The 24,597-nt window shown below is 36.5% G+C and overlaps 5 protein-coding genes across 12 annotated transcripts; 4 read left to right on the top strand and 1 right to left on the bottom strand.

Moving 5' to 3' along the window:
- The first annotated feature begins 209 nt into the window (after window positions 1–209).
- Window positions 210–5,336, top strand: LOC131001426 (ubiquitin carboxyl-terminal hydrolase 3). 3 transcript variants are annotated; one of them, XM_057927820.1, is made up of 7 exons: window positions 210–729; window positions 1,476–1,592; window positions 3,052–3,150; window positions 3,453–3,629; window positions 3,772–3,953; window positions 4,484–4,923; window positions 5,044–5,336. In XM_057927820.1, exons 1-6 carry the CDS (start codon window positions 613–615, stop codon window positions 4,893–4,895), a joined length of 1,104 nt encoding a protein of 367 aa, XP_057783803.1. In that variant the 5' UTR covers window positions 210–612; the 3' UTR covers window positions 4,896–4,923; window positions 5,044–5,336. The 3 variants fall into 3 exon arrangements, with proteins under 3 accessions (XP_057783803.1, XP_057783805.1, XP_057783804.1); XM_057927822.1 differs by lacking the exon at window positions 210–729 and adding an exon at window positions 2,646–2,694 and having other exon boundaries at window positions 1,500–1,592; window positions 4,484–5,336; XM_057927821.1 differs by lacking the exons at window positions 210–729; window positions 1,476–1,592 and adding exons at window positions 1,616–2,515; window positions 2,646–2,694 and having other exon boundaries at window positions 4,484–5,336.
- Window positions 5,337–6,026: 690 nt separating this feature from the next.
- On the top strand, window positions 6,027–11,463 carry LOC131001418 (cyclin-dependent kinase C-1). Of its 2 annotated transcripts, none has more exons than XM_057927808.1 (12): window positions 6,027–6,490; window positions 7,617–7,698; window positions 7,836–7,926; window positions 8,011–8,040; window positions 8,132–8,247; window positions 8,345–8,417; window positions 8,495–8,615; window positions 8,713–8,830; window positions 9,721–9,860; window positions 9,956–10,013; window positions 10,425–10,495; window positions 10,631–11,463. In XM_057927808.1, exons 1-12 carry the CDS (start codon window positions 6,387–6,389, stop codon window positions 11,157–11,159), a joined length of 1,533 nt encoding a protein of 510 aa, XP_057783791.1. In that variant the 5' UTR covers window positions 6,027–6,386; the 3' UTR covers window positions 11,160–11,463. The 2 variants fall into 2 exon arrangements, with proteins under 2 accessions (XP_057783791.1, XP_057783790.1); XM_057927807.1 differs by having other exon boundaries at window positions 8,126–8,247.
- Window positions 11,464–14,765: 3,302 nt separating this feature from the next.
- Window positions 14,766–18,038, top strand: LOC131001435 (uncharacterized). Of its 2 annotated transcripts, none has more exons than XM_057927834.1 (5): window positions 14,766–15,000; window positions 16,371–16,658; window positions 16,812–16,908; window positions 17,276–17,384; window positions 17,756–18,038. In XM_057927834.1, the coding sequence occupies exons 1-5, from the start codon at window positions 14,977–14,979 to the stop codon at window positions 17,832–17,834; spliced, it is 597 nt and encodes a 198-aa protein (XP_057783817.1). In that variant the 5' UTR covers window positions 14,766–14,976; the 3' UTR covers window positions 17,835–18,038. The 2 variants fall into 2 exon arrangements, with proteins under 2 accessions (XP_057783817.1, XP_057783818.1); XM_057927835.1 differs by lacking the exon at window positions 14,766–15,000 and adding an exon at window positions 15,982–16,132.
- A 132-nt stretch (window positions 18,039–18,170) lies between these two features.
- Window positions 18,171–20,046, bottom strand: LOC131001434 (ras-related protein RABH1e). Its single transcript, XM_057927833.1, has 6 exons — window positions 19,907–20,046; window positions 19,490–19,560; window positions 18,957–19,045; window positions 18,773–18,884; window positions 18,601–18,691; window positions 18,171–18,520 (listed from the first exon to the last, which is right to left on the bottom strand). Exons 1-6 carry the CDS (start codon window positions 20,024–20,026, stop codon window positions 18,377–18,379), a joined length of 627 nt encoding a protein of 208 aa, XP_057783816.1. The 5' UTR covers window positions 20,027–20,046; the 3' UTR covers window positions 18,171–18,376.
- Window positions 20,047–21,193: 1,147 nt separating this feature from the next.
- On the top strand, window positions 21,194–24,356 carry LOC131001420 (BTB/POZ domain-containing protein DOT3). Of its 4 annotated transcripts, none has more exons than XR_009093928.1 (6): window positions 21,194–21,384; window positions 21,506–21,575; window positions 21,841–22,736; window positions 22,889–23,150; window positions 23,243–23,353; window positions 23,731–23,930. XR_009093928.1 is itself a non-coding variant. In XM_057927810.1 (6 exons), the coding sequence occupies exons 1-5, from the start codon at window positions 21,194–21,196 to the stop codon at window positions 23,323–23,325; spliced, it is 1,521 nt and encodes a 506-aa protein (XP_057783793.1). In that variant the 3' UTR covers window positions 23,326–23,353; window positions 23,731–23,930. The 4 variants fall into 4 exon arrangements, 2 of the variants coding, with proteins under 2 accessions (XP_057783793.1, XP_057783792.1); XR_009093927.1 differs by having other exon boundaries at window positions 23,718–23,930; XM_057927810.1 differs by having other exon boundaries at window positions 23,224–23,353.
- The last annotated feature ends 241 nt before the right edge of the window (window positions 24,357–24,597 follow it).

Genomic DNA, 24,597 nt, shown 5'->3' with positions numbered 1-24,597 from the left:
ACTTATTTTAGATCAATTTCGTATCAAAATAATTCTTTGTAACAGAGTCAATTAACAAGATTGATATTGTTTCAAAAAAACAAAATTAACAAGATTGATATTTAATTATTATTTAAATAAGAAATTTACTGAAATTCAAATTTATATTTAACCTATTTTTATAATAATTGGACATTTTGAGCGAAGGAGTATTAAATATGCATATGCTAAAATAGAATTAAGGAAGAATGGCGGTCTATTCCAACTATAGATAGTGAGGATGACGAGGACCGCTGATTAGGAGCGCTAATAGCAAAAATTGGAGTGCAGATAGTGGCTTTCCATTTTAATCACACTTTAATCTCTACTTTCTTCTCCCGATCTTCATCACAATTACCAGATATTCCACTTTTATTCTTCCTTTTTCCGCCTCCTCCAATCCATCTCTGAAACCCCTAGTTTTAATCTGTTTGCGCCATTTTTTCCGACCTCCAAATAGATTCGAGGCTATTTCATCGAACCCTAGATGTGCGAAACCGCAATCGAATCTCGCATACGGAGGTAGCTAAGTTGTAGAATAGGCATACCGTTATTGGGAGGGAAAGAGAGAGGATCGGATGAAGTGAGGGAAGAATGGGGGCGGCGGGGTCGAAGCTGGAGAAGGCATTAGGAGACCAATTTCCGGAAGGCGAGCGTTATTTCGGTCTCGAGAACTTCGGCAACACTTGCTACTGCAACAGCGTGCTTCAGGTTGTTGTTCCTCTTTATTCGTTTCGTCTTTGTTTGAGCTGTGGATTGTGATCAATTTAAGAACACGCCAATTTTGCCTTTGCTTTGTCTATTCAATGTAACTGTTGAAAAGGGCGGATTTCTTCTTGAGATGGGAGAATGTATTTGGAATGTCGATTATTTTCTTTCTGCGGATGAGTTGGCGGTTGCTGGTGGTGAAAAAAAAATGTCTTTCTTGCATCCATTGATTGACCTGATAATGGTCTTGCTGTGGCCAATTAGATTTGATTGAAATACTTTTGTGGTTAAATTCGGCTTAAGGTTTTCATCATTTACTCTTTGTCCTAGTTGTGACTAGAGTTTCTTGTTTCGTTTCTTATATAATGTATGTGTGTTCGTTGAATATTGTCAAGTTAACATTTTTGAGGTGAAGAGCCAGATGATGAATAAGGAACCATCTAATTTTACATGCAGAAATTGAGATAGATGCTTCATGCATGGTGGGACTATATTTGCAATTGATATCTATTTCATCTTACAACCTTCGGTTAATTAGTTCATCTTCGATGCAATTCTCCTACTTGTAACCTTTGCTGATTAGTCACAGTTTTTTCTTTTCAATCACGGTTTAATACTTTAATGGAACTAGTTTTGTGTGACTTTAGTACTCTTTTCTGTAAACATTTGGTAACTTAGGTTGGAGTGAGATTGCTATTTTGAGTGTCACCACTTTTTCTATTGACTAAATTCTGCTCATTGTTCTGCAGGCTCTTTATTTTTGTGTTCCATTTCGTGAGCAGTTGATAGAATATTATTCCAACAACAAAAATCCTGCTGATGCTGAAGAAAATCTCCTGACATGCTTAGCAGACTTGTTTTTGCAGGTATGTTTCGGGTTTTAAAAAGTATAAAAAATCAGTTCATTGAGTGAACATATTTCACATCTTTGGACATTTGTTTCAATTATAGTTTCTCCTTGGATTTATTTTAGTGGCTATCCAAACTTGATATAGTTTCTACTGAAATCTTGGGTTTAGAAGAGATGTGTGAATGACAAAGTTTAGTTTGTAACTTGATATGCTCGAACATAATTTAAGGATTCACACTTTCACTCACATCCAGCTAAAGCAATGATATTAAGATAGACAAAGTTTTCCTGATGTTTGTAATTTTGCATTTTTTTGGGGGCAATTGCAAAGATTGGTGCACAATTGCTTATGGTAATTGGACATCCTAATATCAATGCTTTGTATCTGATTCATTCACCTGTTTATAAAGTCTCTTGTTCAGCTTTTGATTCACCAACAAAATCAATTTGATTAGAGCAAATGCCGTATGAAATATGATGTTTTTTTAGAATCATATATTATAATTATAAGCAATACTAGATGACTGGTATAGGGCGGGCAGTTTGGCCATTTCGATTGCAAGAGTCGCCTCATTTTGAGAAGACTTGTCCACCAGAAAAATGAATTTGATTGGAGGAAATGCCTTTTGATGCTCTTATAGAATCATATCATAGTAGATAATACTAGATGATAGGTTTTGGGTAGGCACCTTGGCTATCACCTCAGTTAGTCCAAAATTATGTGGTTGGCACATGAGTTCTTGAGGCAGAAACTTGAATTTGTTGCAGGAATCCCAGTGTTTCAGAATGATTAGTTGATTACCTAGCAGGACAATTCTCATTTTGAAAACTCAGATAGAAGCTAATGTCATATATTTGGTCTTATCAACTTTGGCTGCCAATTTGATCTTATCTTTTTAGGGGTTGAATTCAGTTCCTAATCTGATATTGCATTTCTAGGTAACTGCCAATGCCATATATTTAATTATATTTTGAGATGCAATCTTATGTTTTTGACTTTGTTCTATTATCTTTGATATGGACGTCTCCTGCAAAATCTGTAATCGAGATCAAAATACCTGGATTGCAGGTCAATTTCCTCTTGCTGTTTGATGGGGTTTGCGATGCTAATTGCTAGAGTAGGTCAATCACTTTTGCAGAGTGAAATCTATACATATAATTCGGTTGACTTTAAATCATTCCATATGATAAGTGTATTATAAATTGAATTAACACTTCTAAATTGAATTAACAAATGACATGCACAGTTCATCTAGGAGAAGAATGATGCAATATACATTCTTGTAAAAGATTTACTGTGTTCTGGTAATCATATGTGATTGTGAATTGTATACATCTCTTCTCTGCAACATGTGTACATCATGCAGTTGTGGTTTATATAAATTATAAGTGAGTTAATCCATGATGCTGCATGTTTGGACCATGATGCATACAACATGTATACATCATACAGTTGCACTTGATTTTGCATGCAGATAAGCTCACAAAAGAAAAAAACTGGTGTTCTTGCTCCAAAGCGTTTCGTACAGCGACTGAAGAAACAAAATGAAATTTTTCGCAGTTATATGCACCAGGTATGATAATAATAATAATCACCTCTAACCTCCTGAAGGTTTCCATCTCTTACCCCCCCCCCCCCCCCGCCCGAAAAAAAGCAAACAAATAAACAAGATAGTAACTATCGTTTTGGTTGAAAGGAAACATGATCAATATTTGGACAGAGTACGAAGCTGCAGTTGTTAGAAGTATACAAAATCTTTAGGAGCATACCACATCTTAATTAGATATTTGTTAATGCTTCTGATGAGTTTCTTACATTGTTCACATGCTTCACAGTCATATCATATCTGCTACATCTATAATAAATTATGTACAGGATGCCCATGAATTCTTGAACTATTTGCTAAACGAACTGGTTGACATACTGGAGAAAGAGGCTCGAGCTGCTAAGAGTCAAGAAATTTCCCCAAAAATTGCAAATGGGCCAACAACTATATCTTCAAATGGTCCCCTAAGGGAACCTGTAGTTACATGGGTGCACAAGAATTTTCAGGTAAGTTTGTTTCACCATTTACCCTCAGATCATATAATCTCAGGGTTAATTATAGTTGCAACTGATGTAAGCCTTGAAATGCAGTTTTTTTTGCCATTTATATATTGACTTTGTTTTGCCATTGCTACTTTTCATGATTCAGGGTATATTGACAAATGAGACAAGGTGTTTGCGTTGTGAGACAGTAACAGCAAGGGATGAAACATTTCTTGACTTGAGCCTTGATATAGAACAGAACAGTTCAATTACAAGCTGTTTGAAAAATTTTAGCTCCACTGAAACACTAAATGCCGAGGACAAATTTTTTTGTGACAAATGCTGCAGGTTAGTTGTACTTTTCATATACTAGAGGAAGTGTTGATTTCTCAAATATCCATTATGTGTTTTCATAAGATTATATACGAATCGTTCACTGATAGAATGAACTTAGAATCTACTATTGAGTTCTGGAGTGGAGTGAGCTCCTGTATTGCTGAAGTTCTATTTTCCAACTTGAACTCCCGGGCTGCTGATAAGAGTGTAAACTGTTTTTGAAGATTTAACAAAGAAAGTCTTGAGAGTGCCTTTGGTCACTCCATTTATGTGTAGTTGATTGTGGAAGTCTTGCTATCTCATAATTCCTATGGGTTCCCTAGGCGAGCTCGTGCATAGTCTTTTAAGGATTACCTAATTGGATTAAAAATCTCGCAAATTAACCAGTTCTGTTTGATCTTTCTTTGCTTATTTAGATTTCTTTTTGGTGAGGATTTATTGTATGTGCAAGATGGTATAGTGGCATTGCTATCTGATTTCTTTTAGCTGTTATATCCGTGCTTTTTGTTTAACTGTGGAACAAATGTTGTTGCAACGTGCAGTTTACAAGAAGCTCAGAAAAGAATGAAGATCAAAAGGCCACCTCAAATCTTGGTGATACATTTGAAAAGATTCAAGTACATTGAACAACTGGGGCGGTACAAGAAGTTGTCATACCGTGTTGTCTTCCCGCTTGAGCTAAAGCTCAGCAATACGGTTGAGGATGCAGATGCTGAGTACTCCTTATTCGCTGTAGTTGTCCATGTAGGAAGTGGGCCCAACCATGGACACTATGTCAGCCTTGTGAAAAGTCACAACCATTGGTTATTCTTTGATGACGAAAATGTGGAGATGATAGACGAATCCGCAGTTCAGACGTTTTTCGGATCAGCACAAGAGTATTCTAGTAATACAGATCATGGATACATCTTATTTTACGAAAGACTCGATGCTAGTAGCAGCAACACAAGCTGAGAGCAGGAGTTTCCAAATTTTTGCAGGAGTCAGATTTTACCTTTTTTGAGCACATTGCATTCAAGTTTTCTATTTATTTATGTTCTTTCTTGATCCTTACCCTTCCCTTGCTGCAATTTGATGGGAAATTTTTACTAATGTCTAGCAGGTTGAGATGAAATGTGGAGAAATATACTTAGGTTATCTCGTTGTATAGTGGACAGCGCGAGCGCGCCGCCCGTTGTTTTCTGACAATAATGGGGGAAGATGTAGTGTAAATGGTTATATTCTATGTATTCTGTATTGTATTATGCCTTTTGGATTTTCTTAGCATGTACTGTGTACGTTTTCTCATCTAAGTCATGGGATTTTTTTTACTATGTAGTAGTAACACACTCCTGTTTGTATCTTTCTATATTCAGGAATTTGTGAAATGAAGATTATGGTTTCATTTTGGGGAAATTTTACACTTGCCCAACATTTATTTTGTTTCTTTTGAGCTACTTTGGACTTTTTGCCAAATGTAAAATGTTTCACGATTTGGATTAGGAATGGCGCTTTTCATTGTAGGCGTAACACATGTTGACATCCATTTTGATTTCGATGCTCAATTTAACAACACGATATGTATGTGCTAGATTTGGGTGAATTATCATTTATCCATCAACAAATAGAGAGAAATATAAGAAGAGGACACTCGTCAACCAGGGGGCTTAGCTCATCTGGCCACCGGGTTCTCACTTTAGTGATGAGACTCGGGTTCGATCCCCATTGTGAGCGAATTTGGTGATTGAAGAGATAAGGTGGGCTTGGTGATTTCTTGGAGTGCTGAATTTGGTGATTGAAGAGATAAGGTGGGCTTGGTGATTTCTTGGAGTGTTTGGTTTACTAATTGTTAACTTCTAACATTACTTTGTTCGATAAAAAAAATACTATAAAAAAAATTAGAAGAGGACACTCGTTGATGAGGAATATAATATTCTGGTTAATAAATCTAACAAGTGTCATGTCATGTCCTTGATTCCGGATATTATTTTTCTATTAGTTGGATAATATAATACTATTTCATAGCTTTTGTTATATAATCATATGCTTTGAATTTATTATGATGCGATGCCAATCGACATGTCAAAAGAGAAGACGGCAATGCCAACAAAGTTAAATCTAATTTCAATTTTCAACCATCTCCAAATGGGACTTCTGTTTTAACTTCTTCAGAGTTAAGGGGCATATACCGAATTTATTGTAAAGCTCAGTAGCATGCAGCTAAAACTTATAAATTGTCGTATTTAATTTAATTATAAAAATAATGCCAATCTCAACAATAAATTAAGAATTATGAATTCTTGGTTGAAGCCAATTTCAAGAAATAAAAACCAAGCTTCGACTTCTTATACGTGTTTAAAGTGAACGCCGCCGCCGTGGCAATCGCCGCTCTTCAACGCCAATTCTCAGATTTTCGTCGCCAGAATACTCGCCCAACCCTCGACCTTAACTGCGGCGGTCCAGATTATGGCGGCTACTAATCAGCTCAATGTGGAGGAGCGGCCGTCGTGGGGGTCTCGTAGTGTCGAGTGCTTCGAAAAACTCGAGCAGATTGGGGAAGGGACTTACGGGTGAGGCCAAAGTTTTCCCCTTTTTTCTGTATTTTTTCGTTTAATAGAATCATTTTCCAATTTGTGAGTTGTCGATATTTCGGCGGTGATTGATTCTTCTGTTAGTTATTTGAAATATGCGTGATTCCTGTATAGGGTTGGTGTAAATGTGTTTAGGCATCCAATTACTATCTCCTTTTCTGCCTCTCCTTAACAACAGGGTGTTCTAAATATGTGCTGGAGAGAATTGTTGGTTGCAGCTATTGAATTTTGTTATCCCTCTATTAGCTACTTCAGTTTGATTTTCTTAAGTTTTAGTTTCTCCCCCTTCTTGGTGTGGCCATGGAGACTGGTATTTTATCACTATTACTTGTTTTTTGCCGTTGCTCAAACAAATTATTTAGGATTTGAAGGAGATCTTTTCTCCCCCCATATGATAGCCATTCACCATGGTATTAGGGTCATTTAGAAACAAAAGGTCCTGTCTTCGATCTTGTAACCACTCATTTATCATATTTCCATGTGTAAATCTTCGGTAGAAAGTAAACCTGCCTGCAAGAGCTTCTATTTAATAGCCTAGAGTTTTTAGAATAGGTAGTCATCTAACAAATAAATGTTATGATGCTATCGATTGTTGGTTTGTTGTAATGTTACTTATGGGAAGCTGATTGAATTCTCCTATACATTTTGAAGCAAGGTTGTAAAAAACTTTTGGATAGCTGAACTGCATAGTCGAATTTCATACATTTAATACAATGATGAATTGATCTATCGAGGATTTTTTTACTAATGCTTTTGTTTATATGATACGTGATCTATATATTATTAAGGAGATTTGGGTCTTATCATGCTCTTTCTATCAGCATTTAGAAATAAATAAAAAATATACGCACACATCATGGAAGCCTTTGGTTTTTCAATGTTTTGTAATCATCACACATTACACGTGCAGGAGCACACAGAACAAAATTGTGAATAGAACATAACGATTAGTTAATCATTTTATGTTATTATCCCTAAAATAGGGTGGACCATTATAATTTGTTCTAGTCATGGGGAAAATCTTTTCTGATAGTATTCAGATAACTCAACTGTGTTCTTCTAATTTGTTTGTTTGTGTATGTTCTGCTTCCTTTTGCTCGCACAGTCAAGTATATATGGCCAGAGAAAAGAGAACTGGAGAGATTGTCGCTTTGAAAAAGATACGGATGGATAATGAAAAAGAGGGGGTATAGTTCTTCTCCTCAGTCATTACCTATCTTTAAAAATATTCGAAACTTGACATTGGAAATGCCAATAGCTGCTTCTGGCTGGTTCTCAACATTTTCTTTCATCAAATATTGACATAATTTGCCCTTCACTGCAGTTTCCTATCACTGCAATCCGGGAAATAAAAATTCTAAAGAAGCTACAGCATGAAAATGTTATTAAGTTGAAAGAGATAGTGACATCTCCTGGTACTTTTTTTCTTAAAAATTAACTTATAACTTTTCTTGATATACCAATCCTCATTTACAACTTGTTGTGGTTGCTTCATATAGGTCGTGAAAGCAATGAGCAGGTACATCCAGGTAATAACCTAACTCTCTGCTCTTCGATGATGGCAGCTCCTTGCTTTCCTGTTTTTTGAACACCAATATGACACCCTTTTTTTAGTTACAGATGCAGAGAACAATAAGTACAAGGGAAGCATTTATATGGTGTTTGAATACATGGATCACGACTTAACTGGCCTTGCAGATCGTCCTGGACTAAGATTTACCGTTCCACAAATAAAAGTACTGCAAGCTGTCCTGAGACTTTATTATTAGCTCGTCTCTTCAGAAAGTTTCTGCCATTGTAGAATTTACTGTATGTTGTTTACTTGTTTTGTAGTGTTACATGAAGCAACTACTCACGGGTCTTCATTACTGTCATGTTAATCAAGTGCTTCACAGAGACATAAAAGGTTTGAATGCGTGTTATGGGTTATATTGAGAACTAAAATTGTGCAAGTGGTAAAAATTTGATCGTACCTTATTGCAGGTTCCAATCTTCTCATTGACAATGAGGGAAACCTGAAGCTTGCAGATTTTGGACTTGCGCGATCCTTTTCCAATGACATTAATGCTAATCTTACAAATCGGGTTATTACATTGTGGTACAGGTATATCCTCTGTTTTTTGTGGAGCGTAAGTCCATTTGAGATTCTGGTAGTAGCGATGACTCTGATTTTACCTTGTTTTTATGCTGTTAATACGTAGACCTCCAGAGTTGCTTCTTGGAGCTACAAAGTACGGTCCAGCTGTTGACATGTGGTCTGTGGGTTGTATCTTTGCTGAGCTATTGTACGGAAAGCCAATCTTACCTGGAAAGAATGAGGTTATGACTATTTGTGAACCTTGTGGCGAAGTTTCTTATGCTTATTTTGCTTTCCAATACATTTTTGGTTCTTGTTGGTGAAACACGACAATGACCACGTAATATATTTACTAAAATGTAATAAACCTGGCGTTCATGCAGTTCAAACAGCTTCAACCAGTCTTCTTGATTCATGTTAACTAGTATGGCAATGTGGAAGCCCATCTTAGAAATAATTTATGTTAGTGTAGATGGAAAAAGAAAAGTATAATAGAGTTATTTCTCTACCTCTTTGAGAATAGAAGATATAGAACTTATAAATCGCTAGGATGTAAGCATCTTGTTTCCTAGTTATTTGGAAACACTGTTCACATTTCTCAAGAAAGCTGAGAAATAGGAGAATAAATGTGAGAAAGAAAATGTGCAGGGGATGAGTCAAACTTTAGATGCTGTATCTCTTTCAGAAGTGATTCATAATATACAGGTGTACCTTTGAGTCATCGTCACAATTTAACAAACCCATATCGATTTTGCTGTTAAGAAATTGAATAGGAATGAAAATACCAAGAAATAGAAGGGTATCAAATTCGATTTATTTGTATTGTAAATGAAAGAAAAAAAGGAGAAAATAGAATTTTATTTATTTAAGAAACTTTTCCCACCTATTTTAGAGTATTTTATAGATGGGGTATATCTCGCCAAGATAGATAAAAGAAAAGTATGGATTATGGTCCATATTCCAAATCAATACGTATCTCGCTTCATATCAATTAATTTCTATTTTTAAAAGAAAGATTAAAAATATTTGCTGGTTTATGAACATTCTTTGGTGTTGTTCATCGTAATTTTGCTGGTTTAGTAAACAGTTGTTTTGTGAACTTACTATCATCTTGTATTCACTCCTATTGCAGCCTGAACAGTTGAATAAAATATTTGAGCTTTGCGGAACCCCTGATGAATTGATGTGGCCTGGTGTTTCCAAGATTCCTTGGTATAACAAATTTAAGCCCACTCGTCCGATGAAAAAGCGAATCCGGGAGCTCTTTAGACAGTTAAGTACTGAAGCCAAGTTTTATTTATATGTGGTGTTATTTCCACGTACTCTATTATTGTATATGGTGTGCTGAATGGTCATTTGCTATGCAGTTTTGACCGGCATGCTTTGGATTTACTGGAGAAAATGCTCGTTCTTGATCCTGCTCAGGTATCTTTCTCATCTAGTAAAGTTTTCTTGTGTTACGAACAACTTGTTGTGTGATAGAGTCGAGGGATTCGAAGCGCACCCAAAAGTAATATGAAAGAAAAAGTAAATTGAAATAGTGAGTTCTCATCAGAATTGAGAAATCCTGCAATCCGTCCACTCAACTTGTTAAGTACTTCCTACGGCTGCTACAACCCATCAACAGAATGGCCCAGTGGACTAGGACTGAAACAATGATCAAAACAAAGAACTAAATAATTAACTAAATAAACATGCTCATGCAGCAATAAACAAATAGATAGAAGCTTACGACTGTTACATGTCACTTGTTACCTTACCCTAGGTCTTAAATAACTTGTATTCAAGCCTTTTCTCATCCTTCGTCTTTTTTCTGCCTCTCTTTATATCTCTCAGAGAATCTCAGCAAAGGACGCTTTAGATGCGGAATATTTCTGGACTGATCCCTTACCTTGTGATCCGAAAAGGTATGCTCAATAAAACTTTCTTGATATTACATTTTGGATTGTATTGACAATCAGCCAATCACTGTGATCTTGTATCTGAATAGTAGTTTGGTATACTCCAAGGACATGGTAAATATGAGTTTCTTGATTTTGCAGTTTGCCAAAATACGAATCATCACACGAGTTCCAGACAAAGAAGAAAAGACAGCAACAACGACAGAATGAAGAAATTGCGAAACGACAGAAGTTGCAGCATCCACAACAACATGCTCGCTTGCCCCCTATCCAACAAACCGGGCAGTCTCATCCACAGCACTGGAATGGTCCTGGTCATCAGATGAACAACTCTCAGATGGCCATCACCGGGGCGCCTAGTCATCATCAGTACGGAAAGCCACGCGGTCCACCAGCGGGGCCCAGTAGGTACCCTCCAGGCGGGGCTGCTGCTGGTGGCTTCTATCAAGATCGCGGAGGCCAGAGTGGAGGCTATAATAGTGCCCCATTTCCCTCACAGGGGCGAGCACCCCCACCATATCCTGGAAATACAGCTCCCTCAAACGGTCCGCGAGGGGCAGCTGGTGGATACGGGGCTCCTCCTAACTACTCGCAAAGCGGTCAATACGGTGGAAGGGGTCCAAATCCAATGGGTGGCAACAGAAACCAACAATATGGTTGGCAGCAATAGCAAAGGCAAGTAAGTAGTTGCATCATACACACATAATTTAATTCGGTAGTACACAGACAAGGGGGAGGATCCGTGCCTCCATTGTTTTATGTGGTTACAGTTTTGCAAATTGTTACTAGGCTTTGTATATCTAGTGGATTAGTTGATATAGTTTTTTGTCAAGGGTGAGTGGTCAGTGAATCTACATCTTTAAAGCATGTAGGATTTGGTCCCTTTTTCATGACCCTATATGTTGGTGTGCTGGTATTCTGTCATCTGTCACTGGAGATGCTTTCTTGAATTTTAAATCATAATTTTCTAACATATTGAAGAGCTTTACTTAGTGTCGGGGGTAAACACACTTGCCAGGAATTGCTATTGCTACTGCATTTCTTCATTGTACGATCACCACGCCAAAGCTATGCCTCCTTCTATTCTACCACCTGCCCCATCTACTAATATCCTACCGCTTTCAACCCGGAAAATTCTGCTAATATACCTATATATTAATTGTTTTTCATCAAATCTTCAGAAATTTTGAATATATCAGCTTAAAATTTTTGAATAATGTTTGATGAATCATGACTATCTAACAGCACAATACAAATTTTGTGTTTAAATTATTATTATTGATTTTATTTAAGCATATTCGAAGTAGGCCACTTTCAGAAAGCAACATAAGAAACCAATATTATGGATATCAGAACGCAAACAAAATCTCGAATGAAATTCGATTTCAAATCAAATAAAAACACACATTGCAACTTTCAAAAAAAAAAAAAAAAAAAACACATTCACACGCGCATTACATATGTCAAAATCAAGGGTACTAAAATTGTTTGCACTAGGCGTAGTAGAAGACACAGCCCGTGATCTACAATCATTATTTTGGGGAAATAGCTTGTACTATAAATGGACTTGAAATAATTTGTGGCCTACTGTTCCAGTTCACATGCATCTACGTAATAACCAGACAAATTAATCGCCTACTTTTTTTTAAGATATCATCATCTACCTACCAGATCTTGTTCCTTCACACACACACACACATATACAATAATAATGGAGAATTATTTTTAACCCTTCGATCGTAAAGATTAATGATGAATGCATCATTTTGTTGGATAAATGAATCAATTGATCTAAAGGAAGTATAAATTTATTTTTTTCAAGTACATCAATTTTAACAACGAATGCATTAATTATAATGATTTTCATATCCAATCCCTATATCATATCCAATTCCTATATATATAAGGATTGGATCAAGGATTGTCTGTCTTTCACACAAGGAAAGATGTACTAGGGTTGAGCAAGATAACTCTATTTAAAGTGGCTAGAAGAACGTTTCAAAGACACCTCTTCTGCATACTTTAAATTTTTGATTTATTGTACTAATTCACAAGTTCTATAAGTGTGTTTGATTTATGGTATATTCAAACCATCTATAAGTGTGATTGTCTTTAGCCATAAGACTTCGGTTTAGTTGTTGAGATAACTTTGTTTAGATCTCACAAAAGAGTTTGTTTTTCTACTAATGAATTAATAAAGTATTTATAAGAGATTAGATGGTGAACAGGTTGAGTTCACGTCTAAGTTGTAAGTGATTGATTTGTTTTCAATTGTCCATAACGAGTGAAGTTTTGGAAAGATATACTCCCTCCGTCCCTGAAATAAGTTCATCTTTTTTCTTTTTGTGACGTCCCCAAATAAGTTCATCTTTCTCTCTTTTCATTTTTGGACAACTACCCCACCACTAATAATAGTACTTTATTTATTCTTACTTTTCACTTTTTCACTACTCTCAATACTAATTATAACACTGTTTCACATTTTCACAACTCCCAATACTAATTAAACATATTTTTCTCCACTATTAATATATTTTACCACTTTTTCTTAAAACCCGTGCTGGGGACGGAGGGAGTATATCTTATCATGTACCCTCCGTCCCAATAAAAGTGGCCACATTTTCTTTTTGGGTGTCCCATTAAAAGTGGCTACTTTCTAAAAATGGCAAAAGTTTACTTTAATTAAGTCAACAATTACTCACTAATTTGGTCAACAATTGTAGGTCACTTTCTAAAAATGCCAAAATTACTCACTAATTTGGTCAACAATTGTAGGCCACTTTCTAAAAATTACTCACTAATTTTGGTGGGTCACACTCAATTAAAACATAACAATCCCCTTCTTAATCTCCGTGCCTAAAACAAAGTGGCCACTTTTATTGGGACGGAAGGAGTAATTCCTTTTGTATCTTCCATGAGCGAGACTTCCAGATATAGGTGAGTTATCACCAAACTGTATAACAAACTTTTATGTAATGTTCTTTATTGTTTTGGTACTTTTGATACTAGTTTCACTAACAGTACTAATATCTACTTTGAGTATTTATGTCAATGAATATGTGATAATTTCATATAGAGTCGGAGACCGGTCTCATCCACGAGATCGGTTCTCACTAGGAGAGAGCGCGACTGTGGATGAAGGTGTCGTCGCGGCACAGGCAAGGGTGCGATTGCGACCCATGGTGTAGTCACACCTGACAGCGCAAGTAGGACGTGGGGGCGACTTTGGCTAATCCGCGATCGCCGCTCAGGGCGCGGTCGCATGGTGCATATGTGTCCAGAAAAAAGATAATATAGAAACATTATATTTCTTCATATCAATGGTCATTTATTCTTATGATAATAATTATTTGATCAAATAAACGAAAAGTACAAGTTCTCGTGAGTAAAATAACAATTGTCTTTAAAAAAAGTATCGTTTGACAAACATTATTTTTCTAATGTCGATTATTACTTTTCATCACAATAATTATTTTGAATTATCTATGTTTTTCAAACTGCCTATGACCTGCAACCCGCGTTCAACCCGTCCCAACCCATACCCCAGCCTCGTTCCGATCCATCTCACTCATATACTCAATCTCACCCAAGTTTTTGCCTTTCATATACTCCCTCCATTCACGATATCATTTCCATATTGTTGACGACACAAGTTTTAAGAAAATGGTGAATATAGTTGATAATAGTGGATATTGGTGTGAGTGGAGTTTAGGTCCCATGATAAAATGTGTGAGGAAAATAAAGTTGTTATGTGAACCATACTCCTACAAATAAAAATAGAAATAATATTGTGAATTGATCAAAATGTTAAAAATAAAAACGATATCGTGGAGAGAGGATAGAGGGAGCATGATATAAAAGATCGTGGTGAGCTACTGAGCACATGAATTCAGAGTAATTTGTAATTTCAAAATGAAAAAAAAAAAGAAGTAATGATTTCATGTCTGATTTGGTTAGTAATAAATAATAAAATCGTCGTATTAAAGTATTTAGGTGAATTTCAAATTGTCTTGTTGCATCAAGATTAATAAATTACTCTTTTCGTCCCGTGAAGCTTGATCAATTTCCTTTTAATACGAATTTCAAAGAGTTAATATTTTATGTGTTAAATGTGGTATGTGAAAAAAATGAAAATGTGAATAAAGAGAGAAAAAAAAATGCCGTATAAAAATTGCCAGAGAAAAAAAAAATCGCGAAACAATAAAAAATACTGTCCATGCTTCACGGAACGGATGTAATATTAAGTGAAGGGCATAATTGTCCGAAAAAGAGAGCACAAAATGCTTTGTCTTGATCATCAATGTCGATGTCGCTATGATCAGGAGCTTCCTCGCAATACTTCTGGGCCCCTCCCCGCCCCGCCTTGATGCCTGCTTGCATTATAAACTCTCTCTCTATCTTTCTCTCTCGAATTTACATGCAAATTGGCATTAACTTGATCTCGGGAAACGGGATGCAGTAACCGGAACGGAGCTCCGAATTCTGCAATGGCGGTCAATTTCACTCAAGAGGTCAGATTTTCATCTTTTTTAGCCATTTTCTTTTCCGTTTCTACTTCAAATGGTGGCTTGCATTACTTCATCTAATTTTGAACTGCATTGTTGTTTCGTTATCTTATTTTTAAAAATAAAGTCTAGCTCTAGCTGTGTGATTTGATTGTTCTAGTTTCTCAATATGAGCTTGTTAGCTGAGTAGATTTGCCACCATTGCTGCTTCGTTTCGTGGATAATCGATCGGTATGTCCTATTTTTAATCCCTAATCTTGTGGTGTCCTCAGATTTTCGTTGACCAACAACTCAGTACGTCTTCAAACAAAAATTGAATGTCCTATCACTTCATTTCTTTATTTTTTCAAAAAGTATCTTGTTTTGGGGAATCATGATGTTCGAGGAAATGTGTATTTGTGGTCTTGAATACAGAGCAATTTGCAGGACCAACTGAATTATTTCAGTAGCTTATTAAGCATGTAAAGTAGATTGAATGTTTGAACTGTGGTGGAAAATGAAAAGTCTTGGCGTTCAATATAAGTACCGACATAAACTTTTGTTGCTTAGGGTGCGTTCTCTTTGGTTGTAAATTTATCATGGAAAAAGGAAGGATAAACAAAATTTCACCCTTTAAATCCTTCATTTCTTTTTCCACATTTCCTACTTGACCCTTACTCATTCCTCATTTACACTACAAATGAGCCTCAAAAAATGGTGTGATAATACTATCCCTCATTTGTAGTGTAAATGAGGAATGAGTAAGGGTCAAGTAAGAAATGTGGGAAAAGAAATGAAGGATTTAAAGGGTGAAATTTTGTTTATCCTTCATTTTCCCATGATAAATTTACAACCAAAGAGAACGCATCCTTAATCTTTACCTATAAGATTTTACTGCATATAATTGAAGGCAAGATGGTAGTTGATAGGCCACATTTTTATCATTATTTGCATACAACATGTGTGCATAGGTCATTATCACACTTTATGGTATAAATTGCTAAAATCAGGGATATGATTTGATCTTTTGGCTAATCTTCTTTTTATGGAGATCTTGGGTAGCTAATGCTATTAATATGGCCAAGTGACGTTTGTTGCTCACATAGCTTGCGGTTTTACTTGCCATTTGCCATTAAACTATATATATGCTCTCGACATGGTATAATATATTCACACTTGATTTTTTTTTATCTTTTTTGTTTGGTGTTGTGATGGCTTGTATGATCTGTGGCTGTTTGTTCTCTTCCCATTCTATGATTTATGTCTCTTTCTTCTTTATGTGATCGATTTGATTTTTGTCTACTGCAATAGTGACAACCTTCGTTTTGTAGTTTCCTTATGCCTAGTACTTTACGTTATATACATTATCCATAAAATGTTACCATCTTTTCTTGCAGTGCCAAAATGCCCATAGCGTCGTGGTGGTGTTTCCCAATGGAGCGACGATTAACCCCCAGTGTGAATCAGTGAAAGCTGTTGGGCTTGTTGAAGTTCCTGATCTATTGGAAAAGGAGACAAGTTTGAATTCTGAAACCAATCTACTAAATCGTACCTACCAGATGTTGGATAGAGTAGATAACTATGCACCATGCAACTTGAACGTTGATATTGAGAAAGGAATGCCAGAAATTCCTAAATCAAGTGAAGAATCTATTGGCTGTTTGAAGTCTGATGATTCCTTATCTGTACGCTTGACAATTCTTTGTGCATATCTCTTATAGTCCACAGACAATATGATTAGCTTAACAAAAGTCGTTTACAGTTGTTTAACTCTTCTAGTTCACACATTTAGTCATGCCCGTGTATGAGGGGTAATTTGAAATTTCATATTTTGGCAGACGGTCCTGCAGAAAGTGATTTGGTTACAGTTGACCGGAATATTCATGAACCTGTTCGTGCAACAAAGCCATGATCTGCCCATGGTTTCTTCAAAAGGTAGTTTGTTTTCAAGAAATTTCATGCTTCACAAATAGCCGATTTGCAGTTACTTCCTCGTTTTGAGTCCATGCATATTTTTTTGACTATAATTTCTTGAAGTCATGTGCAATAAAATTTTCAAACTCTTTGCTACTTAAGGTGTGTCTTGGGCATTCTATTGCCTACACTGATCATAATGGTCAAGGAGAACTCCTTGTTTACTGTCTGTATTTTCAGATGGAGTAATCCTAACCTATAGTTACCAGTTTGTACTTCTAACTTCTAAGCAAACTGACTGTATTCATTTACTAGTTTACCATTGTATCAAATGCTCTATATTTTATTTATTTTTCATCAAATATCATATATTTTTTAAATGCCGCAGATAGATATTTAGCGGAGAGAGTTTATGATACGCCTACCAATAGATCAAGGAAGTTCAAGCGATCTCCATCCTTCAATTCTAGAAGAGTAGTTCTCCTGTTCTCAGTTGTGTAAGTCTAAAGATAATTCTGTATTTTTTCGTTAACAAACAATTTCTCTTTCAATACTTTTATCGGGAGTCCAAAAGATCTTCCCTGAAATGGTGGATGAAATGAGATTGGCTAATCATAGTAAAATGGACACACACACAAAGGAAGCTAGAGAGCCTCCATTGCAGACATATTGGTCCAATGAACCTAACAACTGATGGAAAAAATCAATCCATGTCGTTTATCTTTTTCTAAGTCATTTTCCTTCACTGTCAACTCCTGTGCCATTGTGCATGTGCCTAATTATTCGGATTGCAAGTTCTTTCATTTGATCTCTCACTCGAGATTCTTTGATAGTGTCTCCAGTTCTGAAATAACGTCTTCCTTCTCAGGTCTAGCATGGGAACGATAATCCTAATATATCTGACACTCAGAGTGAGACAGATCAGTGATGGGTCTGGTACTATTTGAAATGTCTTCTTGCTGCAACGATTACGCGGATATTGTTTGTGCAGACGTTTTTCTGTTTAGGTTTCAAGTTTTCATCCTTGTATCTTGGTTCCACGGTATAGATTTCTCATAAAATAAAACACTTGTATATATACAACTTTCAAGTTTTTCTTGATCTATATAGTCGCGGGGCTTTCTGCAACCGTGGCTCTTCAATTGTAGCAATCCTTGTAGTTATAGCTGATTCTTGTTGTTGGAGAACTCTAGGCTATATATCTGCTGGGAGGTAGATTTCAATAAGTTGCATGCTTACATTTCACTCCATAAAACCTATCTATATCTGTTAGAAAGGATCTCTAGATGAAACAGTTTCCTATATGTAGGATCTTCAGTTATATATGAATTTGAAGTGCTTGGTTTGGTTTTACACCACGGTACGAGCAATATATATATAAACCTGTTCTGTTTCATCACTGCAGAACTCTGTATCCTCAATGAGGATTACCCTAGACAACAAACATTGAAGAGTTCCAATGCATTTAGACTCCTAACTTTCTCCATTTTCAGCATGCGCAGCCTCCGCCTTGCTGCTCATTCTGGTTCCCGTTTGTGGTTGGCTTCAAGTTCACGTCGACCATATCATCGTGCTTTGCGGAGGAGAGGGCCTCCATCCCCGGCAGCGCTGCAGCTATCTTCCGGAATAGTGGCTGCAACACAAAGGTAAATTCTACAAACTTGTTCCCATGCAATGCATCTGGATTGAAACTAGATATGATGCCAGCTTTACCTTTATATTGAAACCGGCTTTAGCACTCGTTTCTACGAACATGACTCCGAATTCACGAGCCTTGATATCGCCTTCTTCAATGGAAACTTGCCTGCATAAGCATCACACATTTAGGAAAAAAGGCAATATCGATTTTTCTCTTTTGTTTACCCAAGTGTGTGATTTAACATACCGTTTGTCGACAAGATCAGTTTTATTTCCGACAAGAACGATGATCACATCACCACCACGTTCTGTTCTTACTTCCTCAATCCACTTTGAAGTGTTCAAAAATGACTGTCTGTCTGCATATCAGTTATTTTAAGTAGATATAGCAACACAGTTTTTGACAAGGGAAAGAATCAAGAATTGCTCACTAGCAACGTCGTAGGCAATCACTGCCACAGAAGAATCTCTAATGTAGCTCGGAATTAGACTTCTAAATCTTTCTTGTCCAGCAGTATCCCTGTGATTCAAAGGGGTGTTTAGTAATTTTACAAAGGGTATTTTAGTAGTTATGCTTCCGAATAAGCGTCATATTTCATAATTATATGCAAAAATGATACTCCTATTAAACTATATATCAAATTTTAGTTTTTCTACATCACTATAATTTTGCAGACTCTTCTTATTCACCACAATAATTAGGAGCAACAATAGTAAATTCAGAGTTCAAGAACCCCTAACCGTGTTCTTCGAATATTTGCATATAGGTATCCACTTTTTTTGGGCTTGTGTTTTTATACACCAACAACACGATAATCCGTTTTTTTTTTTATTAAAATTCAAATAAAACATTATGTGGTGGTTGAGTTGCATGATATTTTTCATGTAGTATTAGATTTCATGAGATTACACAAACGTTACGTAGTTTGCTCAATCTGTGTGCAAAAGAGGGAAAAATTGTTACCAAAGCTGTAAGCGAACCGTTCGATCTTCTAGGTACATTGTTTTGGACAAGAAATCTATGCCGATTGTAGCCTGCACATATTTTTAAAATCACATCAAAAAATATTATAATCAAAAATAAAAATTGCAACAAATTTACGAGAATTTAATTTAATCATCCATAATAAATTGATCATTCCATCACAATGATTTGAAATGATGGTGCATAATTTATTTTCCCTTATCAGTATTCCATCTGAAAATGAAAATGAAATGTTGGTAACAACAATATTCCATATATTTGGGTGCACATTACATAACATATAAAATCTTAGCGTTCCCACCCATCACCCAACTGAAAAGAAAAATCTCAATATATGTAATGCTGAAAATCCAGAATTGGTAAAAGAAAAGAAAGAAAAATGTATTTGTGTTATACCTGATAGGTTGTATCGAATTTATCGTACATGAAACGGGTGATGATGCTGGTTTTCCCAACCGACTGATCGCCCAGAAACACGAGCTTGTATTTTGCTAATGGTGACACCACCGCCGCCATTTTCTCTCTCTATCTCTCTCTACAATATCACCAATATGCATGAATTGTTTGATGAGAACGATGATGAATACAAGATCGAGAAATTTAAGGAAAGAGACAACGTAGGATGGGTGGATGAATGGTCTGAGTTTTGTGAACGACTTTTACATGTATTATATATGCTGCGTAAATGGTGGTCTCTTTTTCAAGATATTTCATTTTTCATTTCGATATTATTCATAATACCATAACTTTGTGGATATTGATGAGCTATGCTATTTTCAAAATAGATTGTCACCTACAAAATATAACCACAGATGACATGAGTTGCCCCATTTTGCCAACAAAGCTTTCGACCCAAAATTTGGTAAATTCAATTGGGTTATGAAGTTTCTAAAACGTACTTTTTTTAAAGAGTTTCTCAAACACACTTTAAATTGATTGAAATGTCTTTTATTTGTACAGTTGAAGTACTATTAAAGCTCATTATTCGCCTCATCAATCCATTTTCAAGCTTTAACTTCGGTATCTATTCTTGTTGCACAGTATATCTGACTACAACATTTATTTACTTGGTATAATCTGTAAATATCACTAAATTTATTCATTCATTGAAAAAAAAAAAAAAAAAAACATCGGGATGATTGTATTTGACCTGATATTAAAATTAATCTTTAATTGTTAAGTGCACCGAGTTACTAATGGGACAATTTTATCCATCACTCAAAATCATGTTTAGTGCAAGTATTATTCTATTTTGAGGAGTGTGATTTGCTACGATCTGAAAAATGAGGACACTAAAACATTTAAAAAAATCGGGTCAAAGTTACAAATTGGGTTTAATTTAGCAATTAAGCCAAATAAAGTGGAATTGGATGCTGCCTCTCAACCAATTAGATGTTTCCTAGGCTACCAAAATCAATATAGTTAGCAGAAAAGTAATACTAAAATCCGTTAAGCCACACAAATATGAATAAGACTTGTCACAACATTCCTTGTGCCTTATAATCCCCATCAGTTCGAAATCTGAGTGACACTGAATCTGATAAAGATGTTCAAGAAAACCACCTCAACAACCTCCCTTAATGGCAAAACTTCCTTCAGCCACAAACTCCCTTCTCACACATTAACTCACTCCCTGCCCCACTCCTTCAACATACTTACCCTCCTCTCAAGAAAATGCGATAAATGCAGCCTAGCATCATTACCAGTGCGCAGCAACGAGCGAAGAACATGGAGCTTTCTATCGAGCAGGAGCAGCACCAGAGTTCAGCAAACAACTCTGATCGCATCACTTCACCAGAGGATCAACGGATTATAGTTCCCTCCGAATTCATAGCAGCAGAAGAATATGGCTTCGAGAAGAAAGAACATTCATGGTAACAACTCTCTATGACCCCATTATTCCTATTAGACACAGAAACAACATAAGAGTAGTTGCAAATATCACTGTTTGGCATGCTTCGTCCATGGCTCTAACTGCATCGTTGTATTTGGCAGGCTTGCCATGTCTCAGATTCCAACGGATCTGTCAATTCAAGTTCAAGAAATCACCTTCTACGTCCACAAGGTATTTTACATAGAGAAGATAATAGAAAACATTACACTCCAAAGGCTATATATCGTTTTTGAGAATACTCTTAACTACTAAAGTTTATATTGAAAAGCATTTTTAGGGTAATTGCAAGTAATGAATGCGAAAAATCATGATTATTAGTAGTATGCAACTTGATTATATACCAGAAACCTGAAAATGTCACCAAGAGAATAGAATTACAATAGAAATAAGCTTTTTCATGATTAAATGTTACCTCATCAATGTCTTCCTGAAACAGTATCCGCTGATCTCCAAGTGTGGCTACTTCAGCCGAATACAACTCCAGCCTCAGAATTCAGATGAATGCTGCGACGTCAAACTTGATAACTTTCCAGGTGGTGCTAAAACATTTGAAATCATATTGAAATTTTGCTACGGTCTCCCTATAAGCTTGAATGTAAGTAATGTAGCAGCCCTAAGATGTGCATCAGAGTTTCTTGAAATGACAGAGGCACTGGAAGACGGGAACCTGATCTCCAAGACCGAAGCATTCTTTACATTTGTAGTCCTCTCTTCATGGGGAGACTCCATAACTGTGCTCAAATCATGTGAAACACTATCCCCATGGACAGAGAACCTTCAAATCGTCCGAAGATGCTGCGACACAATAGCTTGGAAGATTTCTAGAGAAACTTCAACAGGAGGACTAGTAAATGGGGAAAAGTGGTGGTTCAATGATGTGTGCACTCTTCGAATAGATTACTTTACGAGGATTATAACAGGACTCAAGGCAAAAGGGATGAAACCCGAAATTATAGGTTCCTGTATTATCCAATACGAGGAGTACTGGTTGCCAAGCATAGAGCCTGAGAAGGAAGCAGCCGGGAGCACTAACCATGGAAGACGCGAGATGCAATGGAAAATCATAAGTGGAAGACAGCAGGAAGGGGACATTGGACCAACAAAGGAGCAACGGTTGATGGTGGAGACCCTAGTGAGCTTACTACCTCCGGAGAAAGAAGCAGTCACTTGTAAGTTCCTTCTAAAGATGCTAAAGATGGCATTACACTACTCGGCATCCCCAGCTATAGTTTCTGAGCTTGAAAAACGAGCTGGTTTGGTGTTAGAAGGGGCAGATGTGAATGATCTTCTTATACCTAGTTATGCAGCAGGTGATCAAGGGAAGCTGGTAGAGTAAGTCACTGCCTTCGCCCATTCTCATTGAACTTTCAAATATAACAGTCTAAATGGAGTCTTTTAAAGAGTATTAGTAGCTATTAAGCCTAGTTAACAGATAATTTATGATTATCTTTTTGACATCTTGCCTAATTATCGGGTTGGCACAGTTCTACTGAAGAAAAAAGTATGCACAACACGGAGATTGTTCAGAGGATTTTGGAATATTTTTTGCTGTATGAACAGCAGCAGCTGCAGCAGCAGCATTCTGGACCATTGGCCATAAGCAAACTTCTAGACAGCTACCTAGCAGAAATTGCACGAGATCCTAAGCTTCCAGTTACCAAGTTTCTGTTTTTAGCTCAGTCCTTGCCTGAAAATGCTCGGACGAGTGATGATGGCCTCTACAGAGCCATTGACACCTATCTCAAGGTTATCTACCATACATTCCTTCCCCATATTTACACTCGCATCAGTAAACTGAGAATCAACATTTTCTTTATAGACTCACCCATCACTAACAGATCACGAGCGGAGGAGGCTATGCAAAGTCATGAAATGTGGGAAGCTTTCACCAGATGCATGTGCAGCATGCAGCACAAAATGATAGGTTGCCACTAAGAACCATGATTGAGGTAATTTTACCCAACTTACTTCAGCTACAATTACAAACACTTTTGCTAAGTAAATACTGAAGCATATGAGATATAACATACAAAACCATACCACCAGCGTATAAAAGGTACTGACATATTAGGCATCATGCATGACAAGCTGAGGCTTCAAATGTGAATACAAAATCAGATCAATGAGTAGGACAAATATTAGATATTCAACTCTCATTTTTGGCAGCTAAAATGATTGCAGCCAAAAACTAGGGTCTACTACACATGCATTTGCACCTCAATCTTCACATCCGCAAAAGAAATCAGAAAATGAGTGTATTCCAGCCTTCAATTATTAATTTGCATGTGTAACATATAAAGAGATGGCACTCAGGTCTTATTCGCAGAGCAAATGAAAATAAGAGCAGCAATACAAGGAAATGGTCAGACCGAAACTGCTGACAAATTAGGATCTGGAGAGTAATGCATCATCATCAAACAAAGAAGTCAAAGCCCTCAAAATAGAACTGGAGAAAGTGAAAGTGCAAATGGCTGAGCTGCAAAGTGATCATTCAGAGTTGCAACAACAATATAAAAAGCAGAAAACCAAGAAAAGGAACTCATCAGCTTGGACAGCTGGGTGGCGGAAAATCAGAAAGTCTGCTCTTTTCAGTTTAAAAGTTGAAGGGGAAGAAACTGATGAGAGCCAAAACAGACAAAACCAAAGCCACAGAAGTGGCTTACTCCGCAGGCGCCGGCAATCAGTATCATGAGTTTATTGAATATATTCTCCCAATGCCTCCAGAACAACTCAATACTAGAAGTGGCAATGCATTTATAGCGAACTGGGTTTAGTTAGCTTCACTAGATAATGTCAATTAATTTTTTTCTGCGACTCAAATTGTGATAAAGAAACTAGTTGAATTCCCTAGGGGAACAAGTAGTTGCATAGAAAGCTTAGAGTATGAATCCCATGAGTTGTAAAATACTTATTAAGTTTTAAATAGTAAAGCAAGATACTTTCAGTGTTTTATGTTCAGACTCAAATATATGTAATCTCCAAATATGTTTTATACATAGCATGCATCAGGTACTAGATTTCTGGCTAAGGCAGAACTATATGAATCCTGATTCAGTTTAGTTCCTCATTGTGCGTTGTGTATAGGTTAATATGCAGGAAAGAGTGAAACAGTCCATCCAACTAAGCACCTACATAACCCTAAAACTACATCATAAAAACCCATCCTGGCTCGGTAAGATACACATGGTACTGA

This window comes from Salvia miltiorrhiza, chromosome 8 (assembly GCF_028751815.1).
Source record: "Salvia miltiorrhiza cultivar Shanhuang (shh) chromosome 8, IMPLAD_Smil_shh, whole genome shotgun sequence".
Classification (NCBI taxonomy): domain Eukaryota; kingdom Viridiplantae; phylum Streptophyta; class Magnoliopsida; order Lamiales; family Lamiaceae; genus Salvia; species Salvia miltiorrhiza.
Note: the sequence above shows the minus strand (reverse complement) of the source record. Positions and strands in the feature narration are given on the sequence as shown.